At 42.6% G+C, this 24,176-nt stretch overlaps 2 protein-coding genes across 2 annotated transcripts in view; both read right to left on the reverse strand.

Annotated features, from left to right (window-relative positions):
* tmem94 (transmembrane protein 94) overlaps positions 1 to 4,131 on the reverse strand; it is a 28,895-nt gene extending 24,764 nt beyond the window's left edge. The window contains 2 exon segments of the mRNA XM_068582795.1: positions 2,430 to 2,827; positions 4,014 to 4,131. Coding sequence (XP_068438896.1) covers positions 2,430 to 2,453 — 24 coding nt within the window. The 5' untranslated portion in view covers positions 2,454 to 2,827; positions 4,014 to 4,131.
* Positions 4,132 to 8,849: 4,718 nt separating this feature from the next.
* The window catches only part of myo15b (myosin XVB), a 29,820-nt gene continuing 14,493 nt past the window's right edge, over positions 8,850 to 24,176 (reverse strand). The window contains exons 13-44 of the mRNA XM_068583509.1: positions 23,829 to 23,901; positions 23,525 to 23,557; positions 23,312 to 23,374; positions 23,089 to 23,186; positions 22,655 to 22,927; positions 22,074 to 22,152; positions 21,707 to 21,853; positions 21,374 to 21,536; positions 20,292 to 20,382; positions 19,860 to 20,142; positions 19,611 to 19,726; positions 18,980 to 19,039; positions 18,669 to 18,744; positions 17,932 to 18,050; positions 17,004 to 17,119; positions 16,427 to 16,568; positions 16,217 to 16,328; positions 15,788 to 16,106; positions 15,623 to 15,686; positions 14,265 to 14,337; positions 14,092 to 14,168; positions 13,886 to 13,962; positions 12,895 to 13,025; positions 12,668 to 12,762; positions 12,490 to 12,567; positions 11,912 to 11,999; positions 11,260 to 11,408; positions 10,890 to 11,020; positions 10,176 to 10,306; positions 9,942 to 10,075; positions 9,451 to 9,591; positions 8,850 to 9,277 (exon numbers count right to left, since the gene is read on the reverse strand). Coding sequence (XP_068439610.1) covers positions 9,191 to 9,277; positions 9,451 to 9,591; positions 9,942 to 10,075; positions 10,176 to 10,306; positions 10,890 to 11,020; positions 11,260 to 11,408; positions 11,912 to 11,999; positions 12,490 to 12,567; positions 12,668 to 12,762; positions 12,895 to 13,025; positions 13,886 to 13,962; positions 14,092 to 14,168; positions 14,265 to 14,337; positions 15,623 to 15,686; positions 15,788 to 16,106; positions 16,217 to 16,328; positions 16,427 to 16,568; positions 17,004 to 17,119; positions 17,932 to 18,050; positions 18,669 to 18,744; positions 18,980 to 19,039; positions 19,611 to 19,726; positions 19,860 to 20,142; positions 20,292 to 20,382; positions 21,374 to 21,536; positions 21,707 to 21,853; positions 22,074 to 22,152; positions 22,655 to 22,927; positions 23,089 to 23,186; positions 23,312 to 23,374; positions 23,525 to 23,557; positions 23,829 to 23,901 — 3,819 coding nt within the window. The 3' untranslated portion in view covers positions 8,850 to 9,190. The remainder of the gene's footprint in view (positions 9,278 to 9,450; positions 9,592 to 9,941; positions 10,076 to 10,175; positions 10,307 to 10,889; positions 11,021 to 11,259; positions 11,409 to 11,911; positions 12,000 to 12,489; positions 12,568 to 12,667; positions 12,763 to 12,894; positions 13,026 to 13,885; positions 13,963 to 14,091; positions 14,169 to 14,264; positions 14,338 to 15,622; positions 15,687 to 15,787; positions 16,107 to 16,216; positions 16,329 to 16,426; positions 16,569 to 17,003; positions 17,120 to 17,931; positions 18,051 to 18,668; positions 18,745 to 18,979; positions 19,040 to 19,610; positions 19,727 to 19,859; positions 20,143 to 20,291; positions 20,383 to 21,373; positions 21,537 to 21,706; positions 21,854 to 22,073; positions 22,153 to 22,654; positions 22,928 to 23,088; positions 23,187 to 23,311; positions 23,375 to 23,524; positions 23,558 to 23,828; positions 23,902 to 24,176) is intronic.

Raw genomic sequence — 24,176 nt, forward strand, 5'->3', positions numbered from 1 at the left:
GCCTCAGATTCAAAAGCACCAAGTCTGGGTGCCTCTCTGGTATCGACTGAGCCTCGTTCGGTTCAACTCAGTTCAGTGGCCGGGCGAGAAACTAAGCAACAAAACCTGACTACAGAGATAAAGGGGTGGTGGGATGTGGGGGGGTTAAAGAGGGCCAGACATAGTGTACATGCGTGTGGGGGGGCTCTTTTGATGCGAGGAAGAACAATGACAACATGGCCTGTATAACCCCGGCAACGCTACGTTCCACTCTTGCCTGCTTAGCATATTTTGCAATGACGTAGGAGCAGAGAGCAGCGACGGGGAGAATAGAGGTGCCACAGGGACGACGGGTGACTGAACGCCATCATGGAAGTTAGCATCTCGCTGGTTCCAATGACAAAAAAACAACGGGATTATTTTCTCCATTGGTTTATTTTGGCAAAAATAAAGTCTGTGGCAAGACGTCACAACCGAGTTAAAGGGAGGATTACAACTTCAAACTTTCACGAGAGAGGTATTTTACTGATCTATATCTGTATATACACCACAAACCTCAATAACCAAAAAAAACCTGTTCACAAACCCCACTGAGTTTGAATTTACTGGGTTTTAGCACTCATTCCAGCACCTCTAGAAGTTAACCAACATGAAGTAGAAATCCTTTTGGGTGCTTAGAACAACACACATGCGCACGGCATCTGATAAAGAATCGAAAGCAGCATGAAACAGCGACAACTGAACGGACCATTTATGTTGATCAATAAGAATTATTCTAATCCTAACATAGTAAAGGAATGCAAGATGTATAAAAAACATCAAACTAATGTCCACAGACAAAAAACTCCTCACGTACTGCTGGACTGTTTTTCGTTATCGAGCCTGCACTCGCTACAAGTGGGGTGGACAAAAAAAACTGCAAGAACAATTCAACACAACACAAACCTTTAAAATTACCAAAGATGGATCAACCTCTCTCTCAAGAAGGATTTTGTTCAAAAACAAAAAATTAAATTCATGACCGGGGGAATTGTTTGCAGAACTGTTGGATTATAGACTGACATTAGTTTTAGCCAGGTGGACCTAATAAACTGGCAATTTAGTGTGCGCGCACGCACACACACATACACACACACGTGCGCGCACTGACACACACAGCAAAAGCCTCCAACTCTAGTGTTTCTTGTGTCAGTTTGTTGTATCACATCAATTTAAATGTGCGTCACAGGCCATTCATATTTCTGATATCAGCATTAAAGTGTCCAAAACTAATGACATTTTTTTTTATCCAGAAGTGGCCAAAAGACTATAAAAACCCAGTAAAATATATATATATATACATATAAAATATGTATAAGAAGTTAGTTTAATTTTTTTTGGACAATTTCACAAATTGACATGTAAGAGTAGCAAAACAGTTGCCAATCAATTCATAATTGGCTATAAAAGACTATACAGCAATATATTAACTGAGAGCCACCATAAATCTTATGCTAGCAGCAATTTAAAACTGTTAGTTTGAATTTGGGGTTTTCAGGGACATTCTTCTTTCATGATTTCAAGTCACTTCTATTACTAAAGCATTCACAATGTATTACAGGAATACATATATGAAATCTTACAACTAAAATAATGTCTACTGTGTCAGTCAACACCATGTCACCAAGTAATTTAAAGAAAAAATCTTTTGGACATATGGGACCACATGTCTCCCTCAGCAGGAGGGTGGCTACACTCTTTTGACTGTATGTTATGACGTGTAATGATTTTACAAACAGAATGCAGCACATAGACAGAAAGCTTTTCTTTGAGCCGCTTGAGCAACAGGTCAGCGGCAGCAGCATTTGCGTTCCTATGCCATTGTGAAATGCCAAAGCGCAATGCACAGTTTGATCATTTGACCCTTTTATGTAGGTTTGACTGAAACAACCGGAAGAAAACGATCCAAGGACAGCGAGAGTGAGGCTGTATTTCACAATGTGGAGAAAAAATGAATGAATAGAGAATTACGGACTTGTGGTTGTGTGTCTCAGCCAACCAGTCAATTTGTAACCTTCTTACCACCAACATCTAGTTGGTGACGGTGCATCCGTGAATCTACAAGGACGCTTGTGCCAAATTAGACATAGCTCAGTTTAGCTCTTAAATTAAATGGATAAATTTACTTATTTATGCAGCTCTACTCTAATAATTGCCAGTGCTTCCATGCGACAGCCTTGAATCAGAAGTATAAAGGGGCCTTGAGGCAATATTCCTATTTTTCAGAAATGAAGCATTTTTTTCCCTTTGGAAAAAACTTTCAAAAAGAAAGTCTGCTAGAAGTTGCTGCAGCATAGCTGAGCACTCCCTTCATGGCAGACTCAATCCCAGGTGCCCAGTCACTTCAGTAAACAGCCCTCCACCTCGGATAGACGGCATTGTCAGGCGCTGAACTAAGCAACCAAACTCACCCGCTTCTTATCCTGCAGCTCCATGGCAACCGCAACCACTCAACATGCTCTGTTCCTCAACCAGCCACCGGCACCTGTCGGTGCAATTTCTGCGATGGCCAAATTTGGACACTGGGGACCCTCGACCAGATCCCACTGAGTCCGCTTGCCTGTGGGGGCTGCAGGCAAAGTGGCTCGGCTTGGCAACGGAGGAAGCTGGAGAAGAAGGCAGGCGGGTGCAGCCTTGGTCCTCCACCTGGCAACACCTCCTGCCCTGCCTCCTTTGCCAGTGTGACGGGAGGGGGGGCACGCCCACACCTGCAGGGACCAACAGGGAACTGTGGGAAGGTTTATATTGGAGGATTAATTGTTGCTCATGTGCAGCACAGGGATCCTCTCCAGAGCATTCATGTAGAGATCTGTGGATAGATAACAAACAACAAGAAACAATTCAAATAAAGCAGGTTAAACTGGAATTATACGCACATTGCACAATATAGCAAATGGTTGACATTGGGCTGTGAAACACCATCCAGGTTCAAGTTGCTGTCACGGTGTGTGGTGTTGGTCCAGATGTTGGCATAATAGATCTATTGAAAAGCAGACTAAGGCCCCCTGAATCTACTGAGCCGGGGGCTCCCCACTCACTCTGACCACATAAGCAGCTTCCCCTGGAAAACAAAAAAACAAAACCTGCAGGATCTCCAGAGTCAGCAGTCTCTATTGGCAAAAGAGTTGGCAGCGCTCAGCCAAAACAGGAGGGGGGAACCAGCTAGACAGAGTAAAAGGTGAGATGGTGTACTGACTATTACCTCTGTTCGAGTAAGATTAACCCCCTTACCAGTAAATCCGGCGGCGCGCGCAGACACCCAGGACCCTGAAACCCGAAGCGGTGTTTTGAGGTTTTCACAACAAACTAAACCCGTTTGTCTCACTAGCTGACGCGCGCGCGTGAGATACATTCCCAAATATACTACTAGCTAGCTAAAGTAAAAGGTAGCCAGCTAATCTTCCCTGGTCACTCAAGCTCAACGAGTTTCAACTGACTCGTTTCCCTCAAACACAAGTCGGTTGGACTTTAAAATAAATGATTTATGTTGTGTTTGACGTTAACTTAAAAAACGATTAGCTGTAGTCAGACAGGTGGTACACACGTTTACGTTCACAACGGCCATGCATGCGATTACATTGTTATTTCATTAAATGTCAAATTGCTCTCACCACTAATAACATAAGGGGTTATTTTTTGATGATGGACTGAAGACAAGAGAAGCGAAGACGTTCGCGACTACGTCAAAGGTCCAAAATGACAGGTCTTGCTGTCCGGTGCAACGTCTTTAACGTTATAACGCTAGCGTATCGTAAACGTTATGTTGTGTGGGAGCCTTGTTTGTTTCGAAAGCCAGGTAGCAGTACAAAAAAGAAACATTTATCGTGAAGGAGTTTATGTTAACGGCCGCTCCATACATCCGACGTCTTCTTCCCCTGTTGTCAAAGGCATATTATGCTAACACAAGAGGCTTCGCCCTCACTGGACATACACTGTTGCAATATTCGCCAAAACAACACAGCCCGTCAATGTAGAGTCCCAGTCTGCGCACTCACCTCGTACTTTTCGGGTCTTTATTTATTATATTATTAATATTATGTCTTTCTCTCGAATACGATTTCACTTCTGAGCCTTTACTGTACAGCAGCAGCAGCCATGTTGGAGAGCGTTCCGCCGTGAGGAGGCGATAGCGTGTCGTAATTGGACAGTGCTCTTCGTCTTCCTGATTGGATGAAATCAGGGTGGGCGTAGCCACATGGCCCGAGATTGTTTACGGTTCTATTTTGAAATAGAAAACCTCAAATCTTTTCTGAGAAACTTGCGATGTTGTGACTTCAAAGTAATTCATAATATTGAGTTGATATTGATCACAACAATAACTCAATAAAGTTGTTCAAATATATATGCACATATAGAAATGGTATAACTATTACAAATGGTATGGTTCCATGTTACACTCCAGGAAGTAAGCGCTACGTTTTCAACAGCCTGTTAGCTTTTCGAATTAATGTTGCAACGTTTCACGGAGTTATTAACCTTTTACAACGTACAACACGGTGCTTCGTTTCGTTACAACACAAACGAACGTCCAGAGATGGCATCATGGTCGTTACGGGATGAAATCTTAAGAAAACTGAATGCCATTGAATTTTACGTGTTTCATGTTCAACTCGTCTGTTCCTCGATTGAATGTAACAATGCAAGGAAACCTAAGTGGATGTATGAAAATAATTTGGGGGAAAAAATACATTTTATTATGCAATTTTAAGTCAATTATTTGTATTTGTAACAGAGTACTTTTACAATGTTTTATTTTACTTAAGTAAAGGGTTAGACTACTTCCTCCACCAGGACTTACGTGTGACTGGACAAATGTACAGGCAGGGAAGTTAAAAAGCTTTGGTATGGAGCTCACGCAGTTTCTAACCGGCTTCATCATCTACTCTTTAACAGCAAGTTAAAATGTCTGAGAATATGTTCTCAGCCAGGCAGAAACCTCTGTGAAGGGGCAAATAATTGCTGACACTGCAATGCCCTTGAGACTTATGGAATATATGAACTGAAAATATTTGAAGACCTACACATATCTGACTCTTACATTTATCCTGAAAATACATTTGTCAGACTCATATGTATGCATTTTGTTTGGAATATGACATTTCCAATCATTTGGACTTTTGTTCTGGGTCTGTTTTTTCATGGTTTGGTCTGAGGGGGGTCTTAAGGGAAACCTTAACGCTACAATATAGACTCATATTTTGACAATAGCGCCCCTTCCAATTACTTACTTACAATTGTGTTTATATTTGTCCTTTTTACTGGTTCAACATGACATATGTCTGCTCCATAAATACAGTCGCAATCTTACATGCGACTTCTGTTCCAAAAAGTCTTGCAAAGATAGTGTTAAGCATATATATATATATATATATATATATATATATATATATATATATATATATATATATATATATATATATATATATATATATATATATATATAGTATATATATATACCTCATATATGATATATGTAGTATTTTGTGATTTTGAGTTATTCAAAATATATACAAAATAAATACATTGAAATTGACGCACTTATGTTATTACAATATGGTAATATAAATTGTGAACCATTAGTAAATAATTAAGTAATTAGTAACAGCTTATTCTAGCAGTCATACACTTAATTTTGAGAGCCTTGCTCGCGCACAAACACATGCGCGCGCGCGCACACACACGCACATACGCACGCACGCACACTTCTGTGACCTTCAGGCTGCGTCCTCTCTGCAGTCAGAACTGCGTCAATACAAAAGCTAAGGATCTGGTCGCTGGGCTGCCACCATGAAACTTCACTCCATTGTATAGATCGATACTTGTCAGCCCCCGGAGGCTGGTCCTGCTTTACAACTCTCCAAAGGAGTGCGTTCCTCATATGTTTGTGAGATCTGATGAAAGATGGGGGCTGGCCCTGTAATGACTCAAATTGCCCAAATGTTCCATTCAGTGTGTGTTCTAATCCATGTTATCGATTCATTATGATTTATTATTTTGTGTCCTCACTACACTCATACATGATAATACACAGGAACTAAATAAAGGACACGCATTTGTACTCCTAGACTTTGTATCACTTCTCAGTGATTCCAAACCGGATTGAGAAGTCGGATTATCCTTATTTCTTAATGTTTAATTTCTGACCTCAGGGTTCTATGCTCTGACCTCAGGGTTATCTGATTTCAGGGTTCTATGCTGCTTTGACCTTAAAATTATATTCTCTGACCTCAGGGTTCACTGCTCTGACCAAAGGGTTATCTTATCCTTCTTCTTGTGTTAATGGGTCGGCTTTGACCCATGTCTGAGGTGCAAAATAAATTAAAAATAAATTGTTTTTCATCTCTCTCTTACCTTGTTAGGCTTCCTTATCCATGAAAAATATTGTTGTACTTTTTATATTTTTGGTGTGAACCTCTGGGCCTTTTCTTTGTCAGGATACCCCTCAATTTCAAGTGTTAAAATGAACCTCAAGAGAATCATATAAATAAATAAAAGGTTGTTGTGTTACCCGACTATTACTGAGGGGTATTACAACACATTTCTTAAATGAATTTGTTTTATTTATTTTTTCATTTTAAAATTATTAACTATAATAACATCTGTGGTGTTACAGGTCAATTTGGACCCATATTTACATCAAGAAAAAGGCAAAAAAGTATTTTTTCAGCAATATAACTTGAATACAAACACAAAATGAAAAGCAGAACAAGTCATAACACACCATAAAGATTTGCAAGGTCAAAAAAACAAAAACCATTTCAGCAAATCTTATTTTTTATAACTGGGTCAAAACCGATACTAACAACACAAAGGTCAAAATTTCAACCAGAGCATTTTATAATTTTGTGAAAAAAAACGTTTTTGCTCTATTTAGTTGAAATAGATTTTCCTGGCAAAGTCAAAAGGCCTTGATGCAATAAACACATGTTATGTCGTTCTTTTATGCAGATCAAAACCTAAAAGGAGTCGGTGTCGACCCTAACACAAAAGGGAGCGCTATCCTCTAATCACAGGGTTCTTTGCTCTAAACTTAAAGTCTATGCTCTGATCGCAGGTTTCTATGCTCTAATCTTCTTTGAGTCCTATCCTCTGACCTACATGGTCTATGCTCTGACCTACATGGTCTATGCTCTGACCTCAGGGTCCTATGCTCTGACCTCAGTGTTCGAAGCTATGACCTCAGTATTCTATGCTCTGACCTCAGGGTCCTATGCTCTGACCTACGCGTTCTATGCTATGACCTTAGGATCTATGCTCTAATCTCATGGTTCCATGCGCTGAACTAAACCACTTGTTTCAGCTCATTTCTGCTCTCTGTTAACATCATTGTTGGGCAGTTCATTCATGTGTTAGGGTTCTGATGACAGTGGGCTCGTGGGTTTATTTTCTGTGCCTTGATTTCGGGTGTGACTCGGTACGTTTGGTCAAAAGGTCCGTGCTTCTGCTCGTGTCGCTTCTTATTGCGCCTTTAAATATTGCTTAACATAAGACATACTGTTCTTGAACTGGTTGTATGAATAATAAACATGTAAGCGTCTGTCCATTCTTGGTTAAACTTCAATTCAATTCAATTCAGTTTATTTTGTATAGCCCAAAATCACAAATACAAGATTTGCCTCGGAGGGCTTTACAATCTGTATACATGACATCCCTGTCCCAGAACCTCACATCGGATCAGGAAATACTCCGCCAAATACAGATAGTAAAAACCCTTTAACGGGGAAAAAAAAGGGAAGAAACCTGAGGGAGAGCAACAGAGGAGGATCCCTCTCCCAGGATGGACAGAAGCAATAGATGTCATGTGACCAGAATGAACAACGTAACAGAGTTGCAGCACATTACATGAATATGACAAAAACATTCATATAATGAGTGAGTGGTAGGCATGGGCCATGAACCAGCCACAGTCCATCGTAGCATGCAGGACCAGCTCCAGACAGCCATCTTCCATGGTGGTGGTGGTGGTGGTGGGGAGGGGGCGGGGGGGGGCAACCTCAGACAGCCACGATCCATGGGGAGGGGGGCCGGGCAAGTCTCCGGTCAAGCGGTCCACATTCCTCTTTTTGGAGCACCACGTGAAATAACTTCTCTGACTCACTTTTTCCAACTATCGGGTCACTCTCCTGTCGCTTGTGTGTGAGTGAATATCTCACAATAATCAAAGGCAAGGCTTATCGGAATACAAGCAAGATTGGCCGAGTAGCATCACGTGAGATGATTGTCAATGCGGTGTGTTTCCTGGACGACTGAACGAGTGTCGTAACGGCCAGAAAATCTGCGCCGGTTAAATAGAAGTGATCTATGAAAATATAATAATTCTCAATTATCGATCGTTTTCGTTCGAAATTCCAGAGACAACAGAATGAATGAATATATACTTTATATATTTATATTCGTGATATTGGGTCCGGACCCGCTGCCTGTTCTATGGCATGAACAATAAGGTCGCTGCTGCTGCTGCTTTTATCCCGAGATGGCGTCTTCCTGATTATTGATAAAGAAGCTACCGTGTTAGCATAGCCCAGATTGATTCAAAACTGTTAAAAAAGAGACTGGACTAAAAATTGTTTTAAAAAGTGCCAGTCCATCACAGGTAGCCGGATCAACCGGAAAGAACCCTCGCTGACACGGGGAGAACATGCAAACTCCACACAGAAGGACCTGCCAGACCAGTATCCAAACCCCACCCAGACCGGGATCCGAACCCCAGACCCTTTTGCTGTGAGGCGTCAGTGCCAGCGACTACACCACCGTGCAGGAAGAAAAGATATCCGATAAAAAACAACAACACACGGTATAGAAGGAATTACCACATTTATTTAATGCCCCACTTGTATTACATGACATCATTAACTTCCAGCGATGATCAACGACCACTACGTTTCAACAATTACATCTTAGGACTTTAAACTCGCCAAAAAAAGGGAATAATTTTTAAGACGTTGGGTTTATTGGTGAATGACTCAAATTTTCTTCCTGCATTCCTCTGGTGCTCTCTGATTGGAGTAGTGCACGTGTCACTTCCTTCATCAACAGCTTATATTCTAGTCCATTTCATTAATGACACATTTCCATTAAGTTACACAGAAAGAAAAAGAAAGATAAATTAACAAAAAACGTATACACAAAAATTCAGTGATTAACAACAACTCTCAATACTGTGCGTGTGTGTCTACTGCCGATTTGAGATGGAGCTGGTGACTGACGGTCGGATCAACTCTTCCATTATCAGAGCTAGGGTGTGGCACAACTCCTTAGCCTGCAAGAGAGATCAAGAGTATTTGTTTATGACCAATAGATTATATATCTATACAGGTGCATTCACTTTCTCTATTGTCCATGAGTCTACAGAGGCTAGCCAAACATAACCAAACATAAGAAAATAAGAACGCTACGAAACATTAACGTGCAGCAGCAGCCCAGAGTCACTACCTGCTTGAGATGAATGGTGACTTTTTTCTTTTGGCCTGGATTGCTGTAATTGATGTCCACAGCTGGCACTTTGCCTTGTTTCTTAGGACGGATGGTGCACATGGACTGCACATCTGCCAGCGGAATCAGAAACGCTCGCTCCTGCAGAAAAAAAACAGAAACAAGCCTCCTTGAGATGGCCACTACTGGCTTTAAGTTAACAACTGCATGGTTGGGCGACGGTGTCATATGCGTCAACTTCAGCTTTACTTCCCGTTGGCTGCTAAAATGTTTTTGTGGGTGCCAACACTTGGCAACACGAAAAAACTAATCTGAGATCGAAACAATAGACCAACACCAATGATGATTGTCAAAAGTTGACTGGATCGGACCAGAGTGACCTTGACCTAAGTATGACTCCGGTACGTAGACATCTTTCATACTGATAAAATCACATATTCATCTGAGGGATTGGTCAGGGAGCGTTTCAGTACTGTGGCTGCTGTAAGTACCTGTGTTTTAGGGTTAAGAAACAGCACCCCCTCCTGGCTGATGCTGACCATGCACGGGGAGGGACAGCCACGCTGACTGACCTTCTGGGCCAAGAAAGTGTTGGAGCCAAACAGAGGCATGGTGCTCAGAATTTCTGAAGGACAGACAAAGCAGACGGACACCGTTGTCATCAGGACAGAAGAAGACAAAGAAGAAGATGAAGACGAAGAAGAAGAAGAACAACAACAACAAACCAATGAATTGTATTTTGGCGTCTTGAGGACTGAGCTGCATTGCAGCTATCTGGCCCAGACAGAAGGTGTGGATCTCTTCTGCTGTGCTGCTGAGTCCATGCTGTGATGGCAGGTACTCCTTCATCTCTGGCCTGGTGGAGACATATAAAGTACAAAGTCATGGTTAGGTTGCACCACTGTGCCCGACACTCTTTATGCTAAGCTATGCTAACCATGTCCTGACTCCAGCTCCATAACAATTTTCTTAAGGCCTTTACACATCAGGGCTATTATTTTGGGCAATTAATTGCACTTTTGATCTCTTGTTTTTGTCGTCTCTGGTAGTTGCGGCGACCTTATGAGACCTTATGGTCTATTTGACTCTAAATGAGCGTCATGTTGTATTGAAGAGGACTTACAAATACAGATTGAGACCATATACTCATGTTTACTGAGGGAATTCTTCTTCTTCTTCTTCTTCTTCTTCTTCTTCTTCTTCTTCTTCTTCTTCTTCTTCTTCTTCTTCTTCTTCTTCTTCTTCTTCTTCTTCTTCTTCTTCTTCTTCTTCTTCTTCTTCTTCTTCTTCTTCTTCTTCTTCTTCTTCTTCTTCTTCTTCTTCTTCTTCTTCTTCTTCTTCTTCTTCTTCTTCTTCTTCTTCTTCTTCTTCTAGCTGCCCAAAATATCCCATTCCTAAAGCGTATTATTTTATTAGTATTGTATTATCGTGTGACTCACAGTGAGAGCTGATGTCTGCGATCCTGAGCCAGGTGCTGTAGGGCTGACAGCTCTGCTATCTGCTGGACTGATGAAGGGCCGCCGGCAGCAGTAGTAAGCACCAGCCGTCCACTGAGGTACTCGGCCAGGAGCTACACCAACACAGAGAGTAGTGACCACAATGAGCTGGATCCTGAACCTGCGGCAGGAATATGCTGCTGCTGCTACTATTTTTACTACTTCTCCAACTTCTCCTACTACTACTACCTCCTCAGACTCTTCCTACTACTACTTCTCCTATTACTTCTCCTACCACCACTCCTACTACTACTACTTTGCCTACTCCTACTACTACTACTTATCCTCACTGTCATGAACAGACTGTTGTCACCTGCTGGTAGTGGAACTCCACATAGAGGTCGCTGTTGTAGGACAGAGGGTTCCTCCACATCAGTCGTCTCAGGGAAAAGAAGATGGAGCCGTCGTCCAGAAGGAAGTCGAACAGATACTCCTCAGGATGGAGGGGACGCACAATCCCATCTGAGAGAGGATCTGTTAATCTGACACTTTGATTTCAGTTTGACTCAAATCTAATGTGGCATGAACATCATATTTACAGAGCTGAGGGAGGGCGGAGGGTTAATTCTAGCAGAATAAATGAGAATTTAACCAATTATGTTGTAGTGTGTGTGATCATATCCACTATGCTATGTGATATAATAAACTAGTTTTTTCTCTTTCTTTTTTCTTTGCCATATTTTTTTGTTTGTTTGTTGTTGTTGTTGTTTTCTTTTCTAAGTAGCAAATCAAAATTTCATTAGTTAGAGATATCGTGCCAAATATTACCAATTTGGAAATATTTTACGAATACTTTACATTGTAGATACTAAAAAAAAATTATATCACCGTTTCCAACTGTGATGCAGGCAGGCAAAAGCATCTTAGACACAACTAGCTAGGGAAAAAAATGTTTTTAAGTCTAAAGACAGACTAACTGTTTTCTATCCTGGATATCAATTAGAAACAGTATCAGTTGGATTTACCATGATTTCTGTTGGCAAGGATGGAGAACTCTTTGATTTCTGTGATGCCCATCTCTTTACAAAACTCTGTTAACACGTCCGCTGCCATCTAGACGGGAGATACAAAATACAACCACAGAGATATGTATCATCAACAACAGACTAAGGTTGTGTTTGTATATACGTAGATTAGAATGAATCTTACAACGAAGCTATTCAGACTAAAAAAGCAAATTCTATGATTGTGGGGTAAAATCTGGGAAACTATCCAGACAAATACAACAAAACGAGACGGGGACAAATACAAATGGCGAACTTAGGCAAATGGAAATGAATAACCCATCTCGGGTTGAGAAGGGGGACTTCATAGGTTAATTTGTTGGACTGAAAAGAGAAGAGCAAAAGCCTGAGCCTTGTATGGCAAAAAGAATCTTGACAATGAGATGAGGGATGATGTATGGCAAGAGATAATATCAAACGGAGCCTGGGCCACGAGGGACGCATGCAACAACCTTATCCATTCCATAAGTGTACAAAGATATCATTTGACATCCCTGAAACTGTATAGAATGCAGGAAAAAAGAAAATAAAAATCTTACACTGAAGCTACGTATCCTGATGGGGAAATCCACTCCTCCTGGTAGCTGGATGGGAATACGTCGGGAGGTTTTGCCAGCCTGCAGAAAGCCGAGACACTCAGACTATCAGCTCAGCTGTGAATTTAGAATGTCAATGTAACGCTTATGAAGTACACCGTGAGTGTTAGGTGTAACTTGCCAGTATGGCCTCCATCTCCACGTGAGAGGGGATGTTACGTCGGCCTCCAAAGCTGAGAGACCGGTGGAGGTTTTCCTGACACACGCACGCCAACTCTGAGGATACGCGTACGCGTGAGAGACCTTATATACATCTAAATGTGTAGCCGCCATTGTTGTGACACCACAATGACTCTAAGAGAGAAGAGTTTTTTTTTGTGTCTGCACTTTTGTGTGCATTTCTTCTACCTTGGTACGGGTGCTCGTAGTCCTGAGAGATGTCAAGCAGGTGACGTGTGACGTGCGGCTGCAGAGTACCAGAGCAGGGAAAAAACCCAGTCATCAGGTTGAATAGCCGCCAGCCGAGGGTGCAGACGGACCTGAGAAGACAACACAAACAGGGAAAATACAAACAGTGTGGCCAAGTTTCTTTTTTTATAATTCATTAAAAAAAAATCAAAATTCATTAAAAAATGATGTATTTGGATGTATTGATCACCGTAAGTAATATAAAAGTAAAATATATAGTTTGGTACATGATAAAATTCAAATGGCACATATGCCCGAAATGTGCCGAAATGTGAGACCTCGCCTGAATTTTTTCTGTACTAAATCCTCTCTTACTTTGTTCTGCTTCACTTTATCAAAGTAAAACAGTGTGAAAATTATGTTAAAATGTTGTGGTAGGATTTGGGAGAAGTTTAGACCTTGCGAATGCATAATTTCAAGGTAAAAATCATGCTAAAAGTGCTTTTTTTCCAGGCGGACCTGAAAACTTTACATTACACTGTGTGTCATCTTCATTTATTCTTAACCAGTAACACATAGACTGATATTTACACATCTGAGCAAAATTTAACATTATACTTGTTTATTAACACCAAGATTATTCAAATAGCTCTCGTGGTTGCAGAGATACACTCATTTTAGTTTGGGTATGTCATTTTCGAGCAGAAGCCTAAAAAGAGGGTCGGGTTTGTGTCAGGCTTGACTTAAACATTGCTTTCCAAACGTGGTAAAACAAAATATCACAAATGTAACAAATATATACATAGATATGTGTTTATTGAATTGTTATTTATTATCAATATAATTAATTGTGAACCAACAACTTGTCAAACAAGTCTTGAAATAATCAGCAAAACTATTTTAACTACAAAGTGTTCAGTTGAGGTATCGGTGCGGGTGCCTCTCTAGTAAATTGAGAATGTTACACAACATAAATAAATGTGACACTCACTTAGTTGGGTTGTTGGTGGTTTGTTTGATGACCTGGCAGTAGATCTCATCTCTCAGCAGCTCCTTTTCCTTCCCCAACTTAACAGAAGAGACAAACTCGTCTTTAAATCCCACAGAAGTCTATGAGGTCCATCAAACGCATACGAGACTCAAAAGGCGTGACATACATGGAGCCCATTTGATTACACCGCTTGAAAGAACACTGACCAGTAAAATGTGGCTCAAGCAGTCCGTCTGGGTGTTCTTCTTTGTCATTGGTATGTCACCCATAAACTGCATCAGGTCTGGAGGGACAAATTAAAGAGAGAAGGAGTGATGGAGGAGTGAGAGAGTAACAGTGGTCTCAGTGTGTATCGCAGGGCTCGTGTGGATGTACTCACTCATGAAGCACTGGACCGACAACTCATTGATGTCAGGGTCATTGTAGAGAATGAGGGACTCCTGTATGGGAACCTGGATGAATGAAGGTCAATGCAGTTAGTGAAAACCTCCTGATGACATATTTACATATCTAAACAGGACAATTCAGTCATCGGGTGACACATTTGTTCCCACATATCTCAACTAATGTTGTTAAATACACTGCCTGGACAAAAAAAAAGTCGCCACCTGGATTTAACTACTACTGCCTACTGGACAAGCCTGTAGGGGCAGTGCTATGATCTGGGGTTGCTGCAGTTGCTCAGGTCTAGGTTCAGCAACGACCAGGTTCAGGAATGATCAGGTTATTCCATCAATGGATTGTTTCTTCCCTGATGGCACGGGCATATTCCAAGATGACAATGCCAGGATTCATCGGGCTCAAATTGAGAAAAAGTGGTTAGAGGAGGATGAGACATCATTTTCACACATGGAGTCCAGACCTGAACCCCAAAATGTTAGTGTGTGACCTTTTTTTGGTGGTGACATTTTTGTCCAGGCAGTCTATCTCAGCAACATAGCCTTATTTCATACATAAAAGGGTACACATTCGTTTTTGATGTCTGTAATGACCTCTGACATTTTTTATAAAACTTGTTTCTCATGATCTCCGCCATACGTCTGTGAGGGCACACTGTGTCCGGTTGTGCATGCGTGTAGCTGTCTATCTGTCCACGCCTAATATCACATACTACTAAACACATCAGAGTAATTTATTGATTTTTCTACTGTTTTGGCTCACGTAGCTCAGCTTAATCATTAATTTAAAAAATATTCAATAAAATGCACTGCTACTCCTATTTGTCCACTGAGGGTTGTGCGGTCCTAATATATGTAGCAGGCCCTCCACTGCAACACTTCTATAGATCCCACAAACTTACGTACAGGCTATATCTATGAAATAAGTTTGACACATCTGTAAACAGGCCTTGCACCAGGCCCTGATTTGCAGGGGGGCTGTACGTTGCTTTGAGGAGGCACGTTTTTTTAAAAACATTTTTACAGCCATGTGGTGCATAGCCGCAACAACAAGCACTTAGGCAATAAGTGACTGACAGGCTAGTCTGTCCAGGGCGGGCCCAACGGAGTCCCAGGACGGGCCCCGCACCACAAAGCCTGCCCATAGCGCCAGGTCTGCCTGCACAGTTCAACGTCTTGACTGCTGTGGTTGAAAGACATTATTTGATTGCAGGATCTAGCCTAGACAGATTATATATAGCCGTATTGAGTATGGATACAGATGTGTCCATGTACAATAACTGTAGTATGAGCAAGTACAAACAATGAGAGATGATGTGAGAAGGATTTTCAGACTTACTTCTGTGTGTTGAACCACTTCTGCAAAATACCTTCCGCTTGCTGCCAGACTGGTCGCCCCCACTCTTTAATGAACAAATTATAGCAGCACAAAATTAGCCACAATACGTCACAAACTCAAACTATCTGAACTTACTGGACAATAGTCATCAGCCTTCTATCATACCGGAAATACTTCATGGCAAACTCAGCCATGACCGAGAGGGTCTCCAGCTCATGGAATGAGCCCTGGATTGAGCTCTGGTCGGCTCTCTGGACCAGAGCCTCTTTTCCGAGCAGCTCTGGATCCACGCTGCCTAGGGGTCTGCTGATAGGACCTGGAGACGGGCCCTTGGGTGGGCCGGCAGGTGTAGCGCCCCTCATGCTTTTCCTCTTGTCTTCTCTTCGGTCAAGGGGCAGACAGTGGTAGTCCGGCGCCGAGGATGGCTGGGTGAGGTCATCTGCGAAAAGACCAGAGCGTCCTCCCATTGTGCCAAAACGCCAGCCTGGTGGAAACACAGACAGAGATGATTTTACATGAGAAGGAGATCACAGAATGCAATAAACAATGAGCATAATACGGCATATCTGAACCTAAAAAATGCTAGAATCTCACCTGTTTGGAGTCCTTCCATTGGCTGTAGTTTGATGATGTCACCTTTGCTGAAGCTAAGCAGACTTTTGTCACCTGTTACAAAACTCTTCAAGGCAACCACATGGCATGAGTCCTAGAGGGCAGGGAAAGACGTAGGTCGGAGGGTGATACGTGTGTCACATGACGTTCAAGATAATGATGAATGATGGTGATTTAAGATTAAAGTAGTACCCGGATAAGCTCCTGGAGGAAGAACTGGATCATGGCAGTGATCTGGGGAGCTCTGGATGATTGCAGCACCAACCTTTCCTTCACCAGCTCCAGTTCTACAGTATCTGCACCCTGGAGGTCAACTGACAGCAACTCTGCAAAGCTATATTCATACAGAGCAGGGTTAACATTCTGTGCAGGAAACACAAACTGAAAGATACTAGGGCTCTACCAAATGCCTTTTTTTGTTTCTAGTGAGGTTTTCAAATGAAGCTTTGAAAGTATTTCGCAATATTTCATGATTTGAATTATTTAACTTTTGTATTTCATTGTGGATACGCTTTAAATAGGAAATGCATTTCCTGGCTAGCTGCCTCTGGGTCTGAATCTGCAAAGATGCAACACCAAGTGCGAGGCCCCTCTGAAGGCCAGGTTAGTAAAGTGTCCACCATTTTTAATTACATTTAAGACGTGCCAAATATTTAGCATGACACAAAAATAAAAACTAACCAACTTCCTATCTTTGACATAAGACTTGAACCATTTTATGTGAAAATATGGATAAAACCGAGAAGGTGTGTAACGGCACTACGTTTACCTGTAACTTGCGAGCAGACGGAGTTGTTTGGGGTTGATGCCTGACGCTCTTACCACCTTTAGTAGCCGAAAGCCCCGGTGAGACACGCCCAAAACCTCAGCATCCCCTCTGCCCAACTTCAACAGATACAAAGAGAAGATGCCTGTCAATGTACTCTAGTGGTTAGAGGTCCAGCAACAACTAATGCTTGAAATGAGACAGCCAGTATAGCCCCTAAAAGTAGTGTGTAAGTCACAATAAAACAAGGGTGACCCAAACCGCAACCTCTGGTTCTGCTGAGTGAAACCGGAGTGGAAGTGTCTTAAACTTGCATTATTTCTATCAACCAGCGACTCCTCTAATGAGAAGATTACTCTACTTCTCTATTGATATATTCCATCAGTAAACATTGGGAACATGTACAGTATTTATAGTCTCAGTTGCTACTTTCCAGTCTTGTCAAGTTGCAGATTCAAAGATGTAATCAGCTGAGTCTTGGGATTGGTTCGCCAGCACCGGATGAAACGTCTTCCGGGTACCTCTTTACGTGCACGTCCCTGCGATGTTACTGCTTTCTTTCACAACACGACTCTACCGGCATTTGCTGTGATTGTTACTAGAGCCCCTTTCACACTACAGCCCTTAATGCAACGGGACCTTAAACTTACTTTACACTGCCAGCACCCTCGTACAAAGTCCCAATTGAGCACATGTAAATTGTAGAACAGACTTTAAAATAATGCTGCTTGTTGTAGGACCCCAATTGGACTCTTTTCGAAGGACTATCGTCAGGAAACTGGTAGAACATTTCAGTCAGAACCCAATGTGGTGAAGCGACTTTCAGCTACGGATGCTGGGATGCTGCACATCCATTGATGGAACAAACTTCCTAATAATCCTCAAATGCCTCACACTTCACATTTTTTCCAACCCTTTTTGACATGATCACCTTCACAGGGAACAGACGGATGAAGTAGTTCTCCCAGTTGTCTCGAGCAGCCATGACAATCCTCTTCTTCATGCCATCATTCTGGATGGTGCTTATACTCATTCCCACATTGAAATTTGCTAAAGTTCAAATGAGGATGAATGAAAAAAAATTAGATAGTGGACAGCAAACAAATAGATAAACAAAATATAAATCATACAGTTTATATTCAGTACAGTGAGTACTCATAGAATGTACATAAAGGTAGACGAAATGGCAGCTGCCTAACGTGAAGCCACAACATCTCGATCACCGGGTAGCTGCAGTATAGGTCATAAACCCCGTCCCCTCTATGTTAGCGGATGGGACATGGGCCTAACAAAAGAAAGTACATTTTCCCCAAGATGGTTTCTGTCAATTCAGATAGTTCTTGTCACACCTAATCGATGCTATTAGACAGACGCAATGCTCGACAACTGCTCTGAGTGAAGTACTTTATGCGGAGCTGGAGGCTCGGGAACTGCACACAGAGTAGGGATGTGGTGAGAAGTTTAACCACAACCCTCAACGTCTGTTTCAAAGATCTTGGTTTTACTTTTGTACAGCGAGAGAAAGTAGAGACACAACGTCCATCCATCCATCCATCCATCCATCTATATATATATATATATATATCTATATATATATATAGATATAGATATATATATATAGATATATCTATATATATATCTATAGCTTATGACGTCAAACACACTCACCCAGCAGGTCCTTCATCTTCCTCCTCTCCTCTCTGCTGATCCTCACACAGCTGTCAGAGTAGGTGTCCCTCATGATCTAAAACACGTCACACAGTGATAACAGGAGGATATATATATATATATATATATATATATATATATATATATATATATATATATATATATATATATATATGTGTGTGTATATACGTATATATATATGTGTATATATATGTGTGTGTGTGTGTGTGTGTGTGTGTGTGTGTGTGTGTGTGTGTGTGTGTGTGTGTGTGTGTGTGTGTGTGTGTGTGTGCGTGCGTAAATATACTAACCTGTTCACACAACAGATTGAGGATGTAGGGCTGGTTGAACATCTCTTTGGGGTAAAACACCTGCACACAAACAAAAGGATAAACAGATCCTATCCACTGTGTAGTGAGAGGTATTATTATTTAGCTCACTTTTGTCGGTCTGAGCACATCTATTTCCTTGATGTAGGACCCCAGTTGGACTCTTTTCGAAGGACTATCGTCAGGAAACTGGTAGAATCTTTGAGTCGGAACCCAATGGGGTGAAGCGACTTTCAGCTACGGACGATTACCAGCCACAAGCCGTCGCGCCTTGTGGCTGGTAATGTTTTATGGTAAAAATGTGGTCCTGGAGACACCTACTGTAACTGAAACTGGTCATAACATATACCAGCAGACCCATGGAGCAACATAAGCATGTAGTCACTGTCTTGCTTGTAAATGTGGTGAATGGAAGTCCAAGATACTCGCTTCTTTAGCTCTGTTTTGGTCTCCATCAGCTCCTAAGAAAAAAAGCTGAAGCTGCGAAATATAAAACAGCGTAGAGCTGAGGAGCACTGCTGAATAGGTGATAACTATCTGTGGGTCTCCTGATAAATGTTATGTGTGTGTGTGTGTGCGTGCGTGCGTGCGTGCGTGCGTGCGTGCGTCTTACTTCTTTTCGCAGGAAGAGTTTTCCCGGCATGTTGGAGTAAGAGAAGTAAACCCCAGCAGAGAAGCGACTGAGCTGGGAGCAAATGCCCTCCTCATCTGGCATTACATCTGTGGTTACTAAACAGCAGATGGAGGTCACTGACTGACATGAACTCCCTCACATTCGATAACATTGAGTTGAATTAGTCAGCGGTCTTTTTAATCTGTGTAAAATGTAATGTCTGGAGAACACAGTGAGAGCGGCGCTTACTGAGAGAAGGGGCCGCCATGGGCGGCGGGTCGGGGATGTTCGAAAGAAGGGGCTCCGGGCGCGGGGGAGGCGGCGGGGAGTCGGGGGGAGGGGTCGGAGGGGTTGGAGGATGCTGGGAGCGCTGCGAACCGAACAAGTCCCCCAGGGAGCGCTGTTTCTGCCTCATATTGTTAGAGATGACACGGGGCCCCTTGGTGGAGGGAGGAGAGGAGGACTGTGGGGACGGGGTCCTAGAAGGAGGGGGCTCCCTCCTGTGCTCGACTGGCGGAGGCACCCACTGTTTCTGCAAGTGTTAAGAAGTGGAAGGTGTGAGAATAAAGCGCGCGGTATGTTCGAGACAGAGGTACTCAATATGAAACAGAACAATACATTCATTTTATTTCTAGAAGAATTCAGATGCATTTTCTTTGAGGTCAGACTCGTCATCCTGACCTTCGGTTGTGGCACTGGAGCTTTGTTTCTGAGTTTGGCCAGAGCTTCGTCTTTGGGGTCATTCTTTTTTACGAAATGCCGTGCAGCAGGTCTGTGAAGAGGGTGAAGAACGGTACAGAGTTATTTTTTATAGAGGAAGAGGCCACTGTGTGATCAGTTGAGTGTCAGGAACTTTAAGGACTCCTTGGTTGGTGTCTGGACCGGTAAAGAGGAAAAATACATTTGTGATGTACATGAACTGTTGATCCATCAACTGATTGGGCTGGTTTTAGATCTGCTGCTATCAGCTGATGTAGCTGGAATTTTAACTGAGCTTGACTCAGAGGCCGGCCAGAAGTGAGGCCAGATTCAATATTTAAATCCATTTTTGGGCTTTTCATGTCAGGATTTCCAAGGTGCGTCAATTGAAAATGTTACAAAAACATTATTGAGATGTGTAACTTTTCATGTCATCTCTTTCATTTATGAAAGTATAGCTAAAACAATCAAAACTTATTTTGCTAGCGTGATTTGACCTCATGCTGGTTGCACAATAAAACAACGACAATGTTCAAAAGGTCAGAAACGTGGTGCCCTTCCCATCTTGGAATACAGCTGTCGCCATCTTCGCTTTTATGCATTCAATGAAGGGAAGTTACCATATTTGGAAGGTGGAGGAGGAGTGAAGTAGAGATGCTGTGTATGGCTCCGGTAGCAATTGCGACCTGTTTAATCACAGGAGTCCCGCACTAAAGCATACCTTGCTTTATGGTCTAATATCTGACTATAAATGGACCATCATTTACGAAATGAACATCATGCTGTATTGAAGAAGACTTCTTAAAAACTAGATTGAGACCGTAAACTCATGGTAAAATGTTTTACTCAGGTAATAAATCAAGAGATAAGTAGAGTAATTTCTATACAAGTCGCCCCATGATGGTCAGTTGAGAGAACGCAGGTCTTACATCACTTCCACATTGGCTTCACCCTGCAGAACCAGAGTTGCCGCCTGGTGCAAGCAGGATTCAGCAGGATATTAGATCAGATGAAACGCTGGTGAAGTATGTATGGACCTCATGTAGGAGCAGCTTGAAACTGACCTGACTGGTTCAAAGGGTTTGGCTTCCGGCTGGGGTCGGCTGTTATATAATTTGATGATTTCTCTGATGTTGGAGGTGGGTTGGGGCTGGTGCTTAGTGAGAGGAGCTGGGGTCGGTGCTGCTGGCGGGGGGTCTACCACTCTGGCAGGAGGGAGACGCTTCACTAAGATGAGAGACAGAAGGGCATACCAAGCTGCATGATGAAATAGACCTTTGAGCTGAATGCTCCTTTTTCTTTTTTGGCTCTTCTATTGAGACTATAACATCTAAAGCAATATTTCTAGATTACACACAAATATTATCTAGGCCATAGAACTTGTTTTATCTTCTCACCCGCAGGCTTAAGTGCAGTTTGTGGGGCTGGGGGTGGGGGTGGGGGTGGTGGTGACTGACTTCGCGGGGAGTGTTGCTGCTGTCTGGGTTGACTGGAGTGGGCCGGATGAGAATTTGAGGCTTTGGATCCACCTCGGGCCTGAACGCCTGGAGGGAGGTAGAGGAGAGAGATTGATGAGGAATGAGGAAACGCATTGAATTATTATAAGTACATCACATTCAAGCAAGATAGCTTGAAGCCCCAACCTCCCTCCATTTAATATCCACCCTAAGCATGATATAGAAAAGTCTAAAGTGAATGAAGTGGGTTTGTGTGCATGTGAGAGAGAAATTTATTAGTCGATGGTTGCTGGTCAGCAGCACTCACCAATCTTCTGGAAGTATTCCTTCTTGTCTCTGAAAGACTGCAGGTCCTCGGGATCTAGTGAGTCCACTTCTCTTTCTGGCTGCAAGAGAAAAAAACACTATAGCACGTCAGCACAAGAAGAGAAAACAGGTGATGTCAGTTATTTTCATTTTTTAGGGAATTAAAGGATGGTCAAATCTAGTATATCGATGTTTAAGTAATAGCCAGGTGGACATTTGTACCAAATTGGAAGAAATCCCCTCGAGACATTCCTGAGATATCACGTTCACAAGAATGGGACCTACGTACATACGGACAGACAGACAATCAAAAACATAATGGCTGCGGACAAGCTTGTCGCCGTGAAGTACGCTTTAAGATTTAATAGTTGGTGAAGCTCACGATTGGCATGCCACTCGTAGCACTTTTACACTACATGTCATTCACCTATTCATGCCCATTCATTCTCTGCGGGCCTTGAGAAAGCAATTTAGGAATTAAGTGTCTCACCACTTTACATGGATTGGAGGAATTTATTTAAACTCAGGTTTAGCTAAGCAGCAATTGTACACTACAAAGACACACCCTATAGTCAGAAATACCTCTGGCTCAGGCTGCTTATAGCCAGAGGTGCGTTTTGGAGCAGATGCTTTGGGCCGGGCAGGTGGTGGCGAGGGAGATGAAGGGGAAGGCGAGGGCGTGCGCATGCGTTCCCGGGGCCGCCGATCGGACTGACGCCTCCTCTGCTTCTCCTCCCCCCACTGCTGCTTCTCCTCCCCCCACTTCTGCTTTCTCTCCTGCCCCTTCTGCTTCCTATGCTGCTCCTGCGTCTGCTGCTGGGAAAGATTCATTGCCTGCAGGGTCATCTGCTGGGCCTGAAGAAGCGGAGTAGGAAGAGTAGGAGTATGAGGAGGAGGAGGAGGAGAGAGGACAAGTTTAAGCATGGAGCTGAAGGCGAGGTGGGAGAGGGAGTTTGGAAAGGTAAACGTGGCTGGAGGGGTGAATACAAGATAAAAACGTCCTGTCCTGTCCTTACCATGAGAAAGGCTTGCTGGTTGATGAGGGCTTGCTGCGATGCTGCCATCTGCATGGGGTCAGCCGGGGAAGACATGGGAGTCTGAGGCATCATCATGGCTGTGTAGAGACGTAGGTGACAAACTGATTATCAGGTAGAAATCAACTACATTTAAATCATTAACAAAGGAATGGACACAACAAAAGAAGTCAGATTGTATATAATTTAATACAAAAAGGACTACCTGGCATGGTTGGCATCATGGGAGTTGCGCCATAGCTGGGCATCGAAGGGTTAATCATTGGTCCTGAGCAGAGGCAACAGTGATGAAAAGATTAGAAAACTTAAAGACAGACATGTGCTCATGCGACTTGATGTGGAAAGGATTCATGGCCAAAATAAATGTCTCCAAGAGGACACAAAACGTTATGTGTAACAATTGAACCTTCTCACTTACCCATAGCATAGCTTGGCATTGTCATGGGCATACCTGGAAAAATGTAAGAAATATTATAATTTTAGTTTACAGAGGTACTTTATTTCAAAATGGGACTAGAAATGACACAAATTCTGGCTAGCTAATTTTCATTGCGCAAATACCCACAGCGTTGCCACCCGTAAGGACAATGTGGCCTAGATTTATTATTATAGATTTCCTGTATATAGGAACCTGTTCTGTCCATTCTGGGAGAGGGAATACTCTCGACCTTTTTTTTCCTGGACTGTATTATGGAGATGGAGCAAATGTCCAGTTTGCCTACCAGTTCCATACATGGGTCCAATCCCTCCTCCTCCTCTCATCCTGCGGTTTAGCATGGCTACTCTTTCCATGTCCTACACACACACACACACACACACACACACACACACACACACACACACACACACACACACACACACACACACACACACACACACACACACACACACACACACACACACACACACAGAGAGCAAGAAAGACAACCCAGTGACTTCACACATTAATAAGATCCATTAGCGATACACAATCCTCCTGGGATCAACAAAAACACTCAAACACTCTAGGGACATACAAATACAATTACAATAATTACAGCTACAGATTGAAATCTGAGGATAAATATGAT

This window comes from Clinocottus analis, unplaced genomic scaffold (assembly GCF_023055335.1).
Source record: "Clinocottus analis isolate CAN_PGR_092001 unplaced genomic scaffold, fCliAna1.0.p SCAF_19, whole genome shotgun sequence".
In the NCBI taxonomy this organism is placed as follows: Eukaryota; Metazoa; Chordata; class Actinopteri; order Perciformes; family Cottidae; genus Clinocottus; species Clinocottus analis.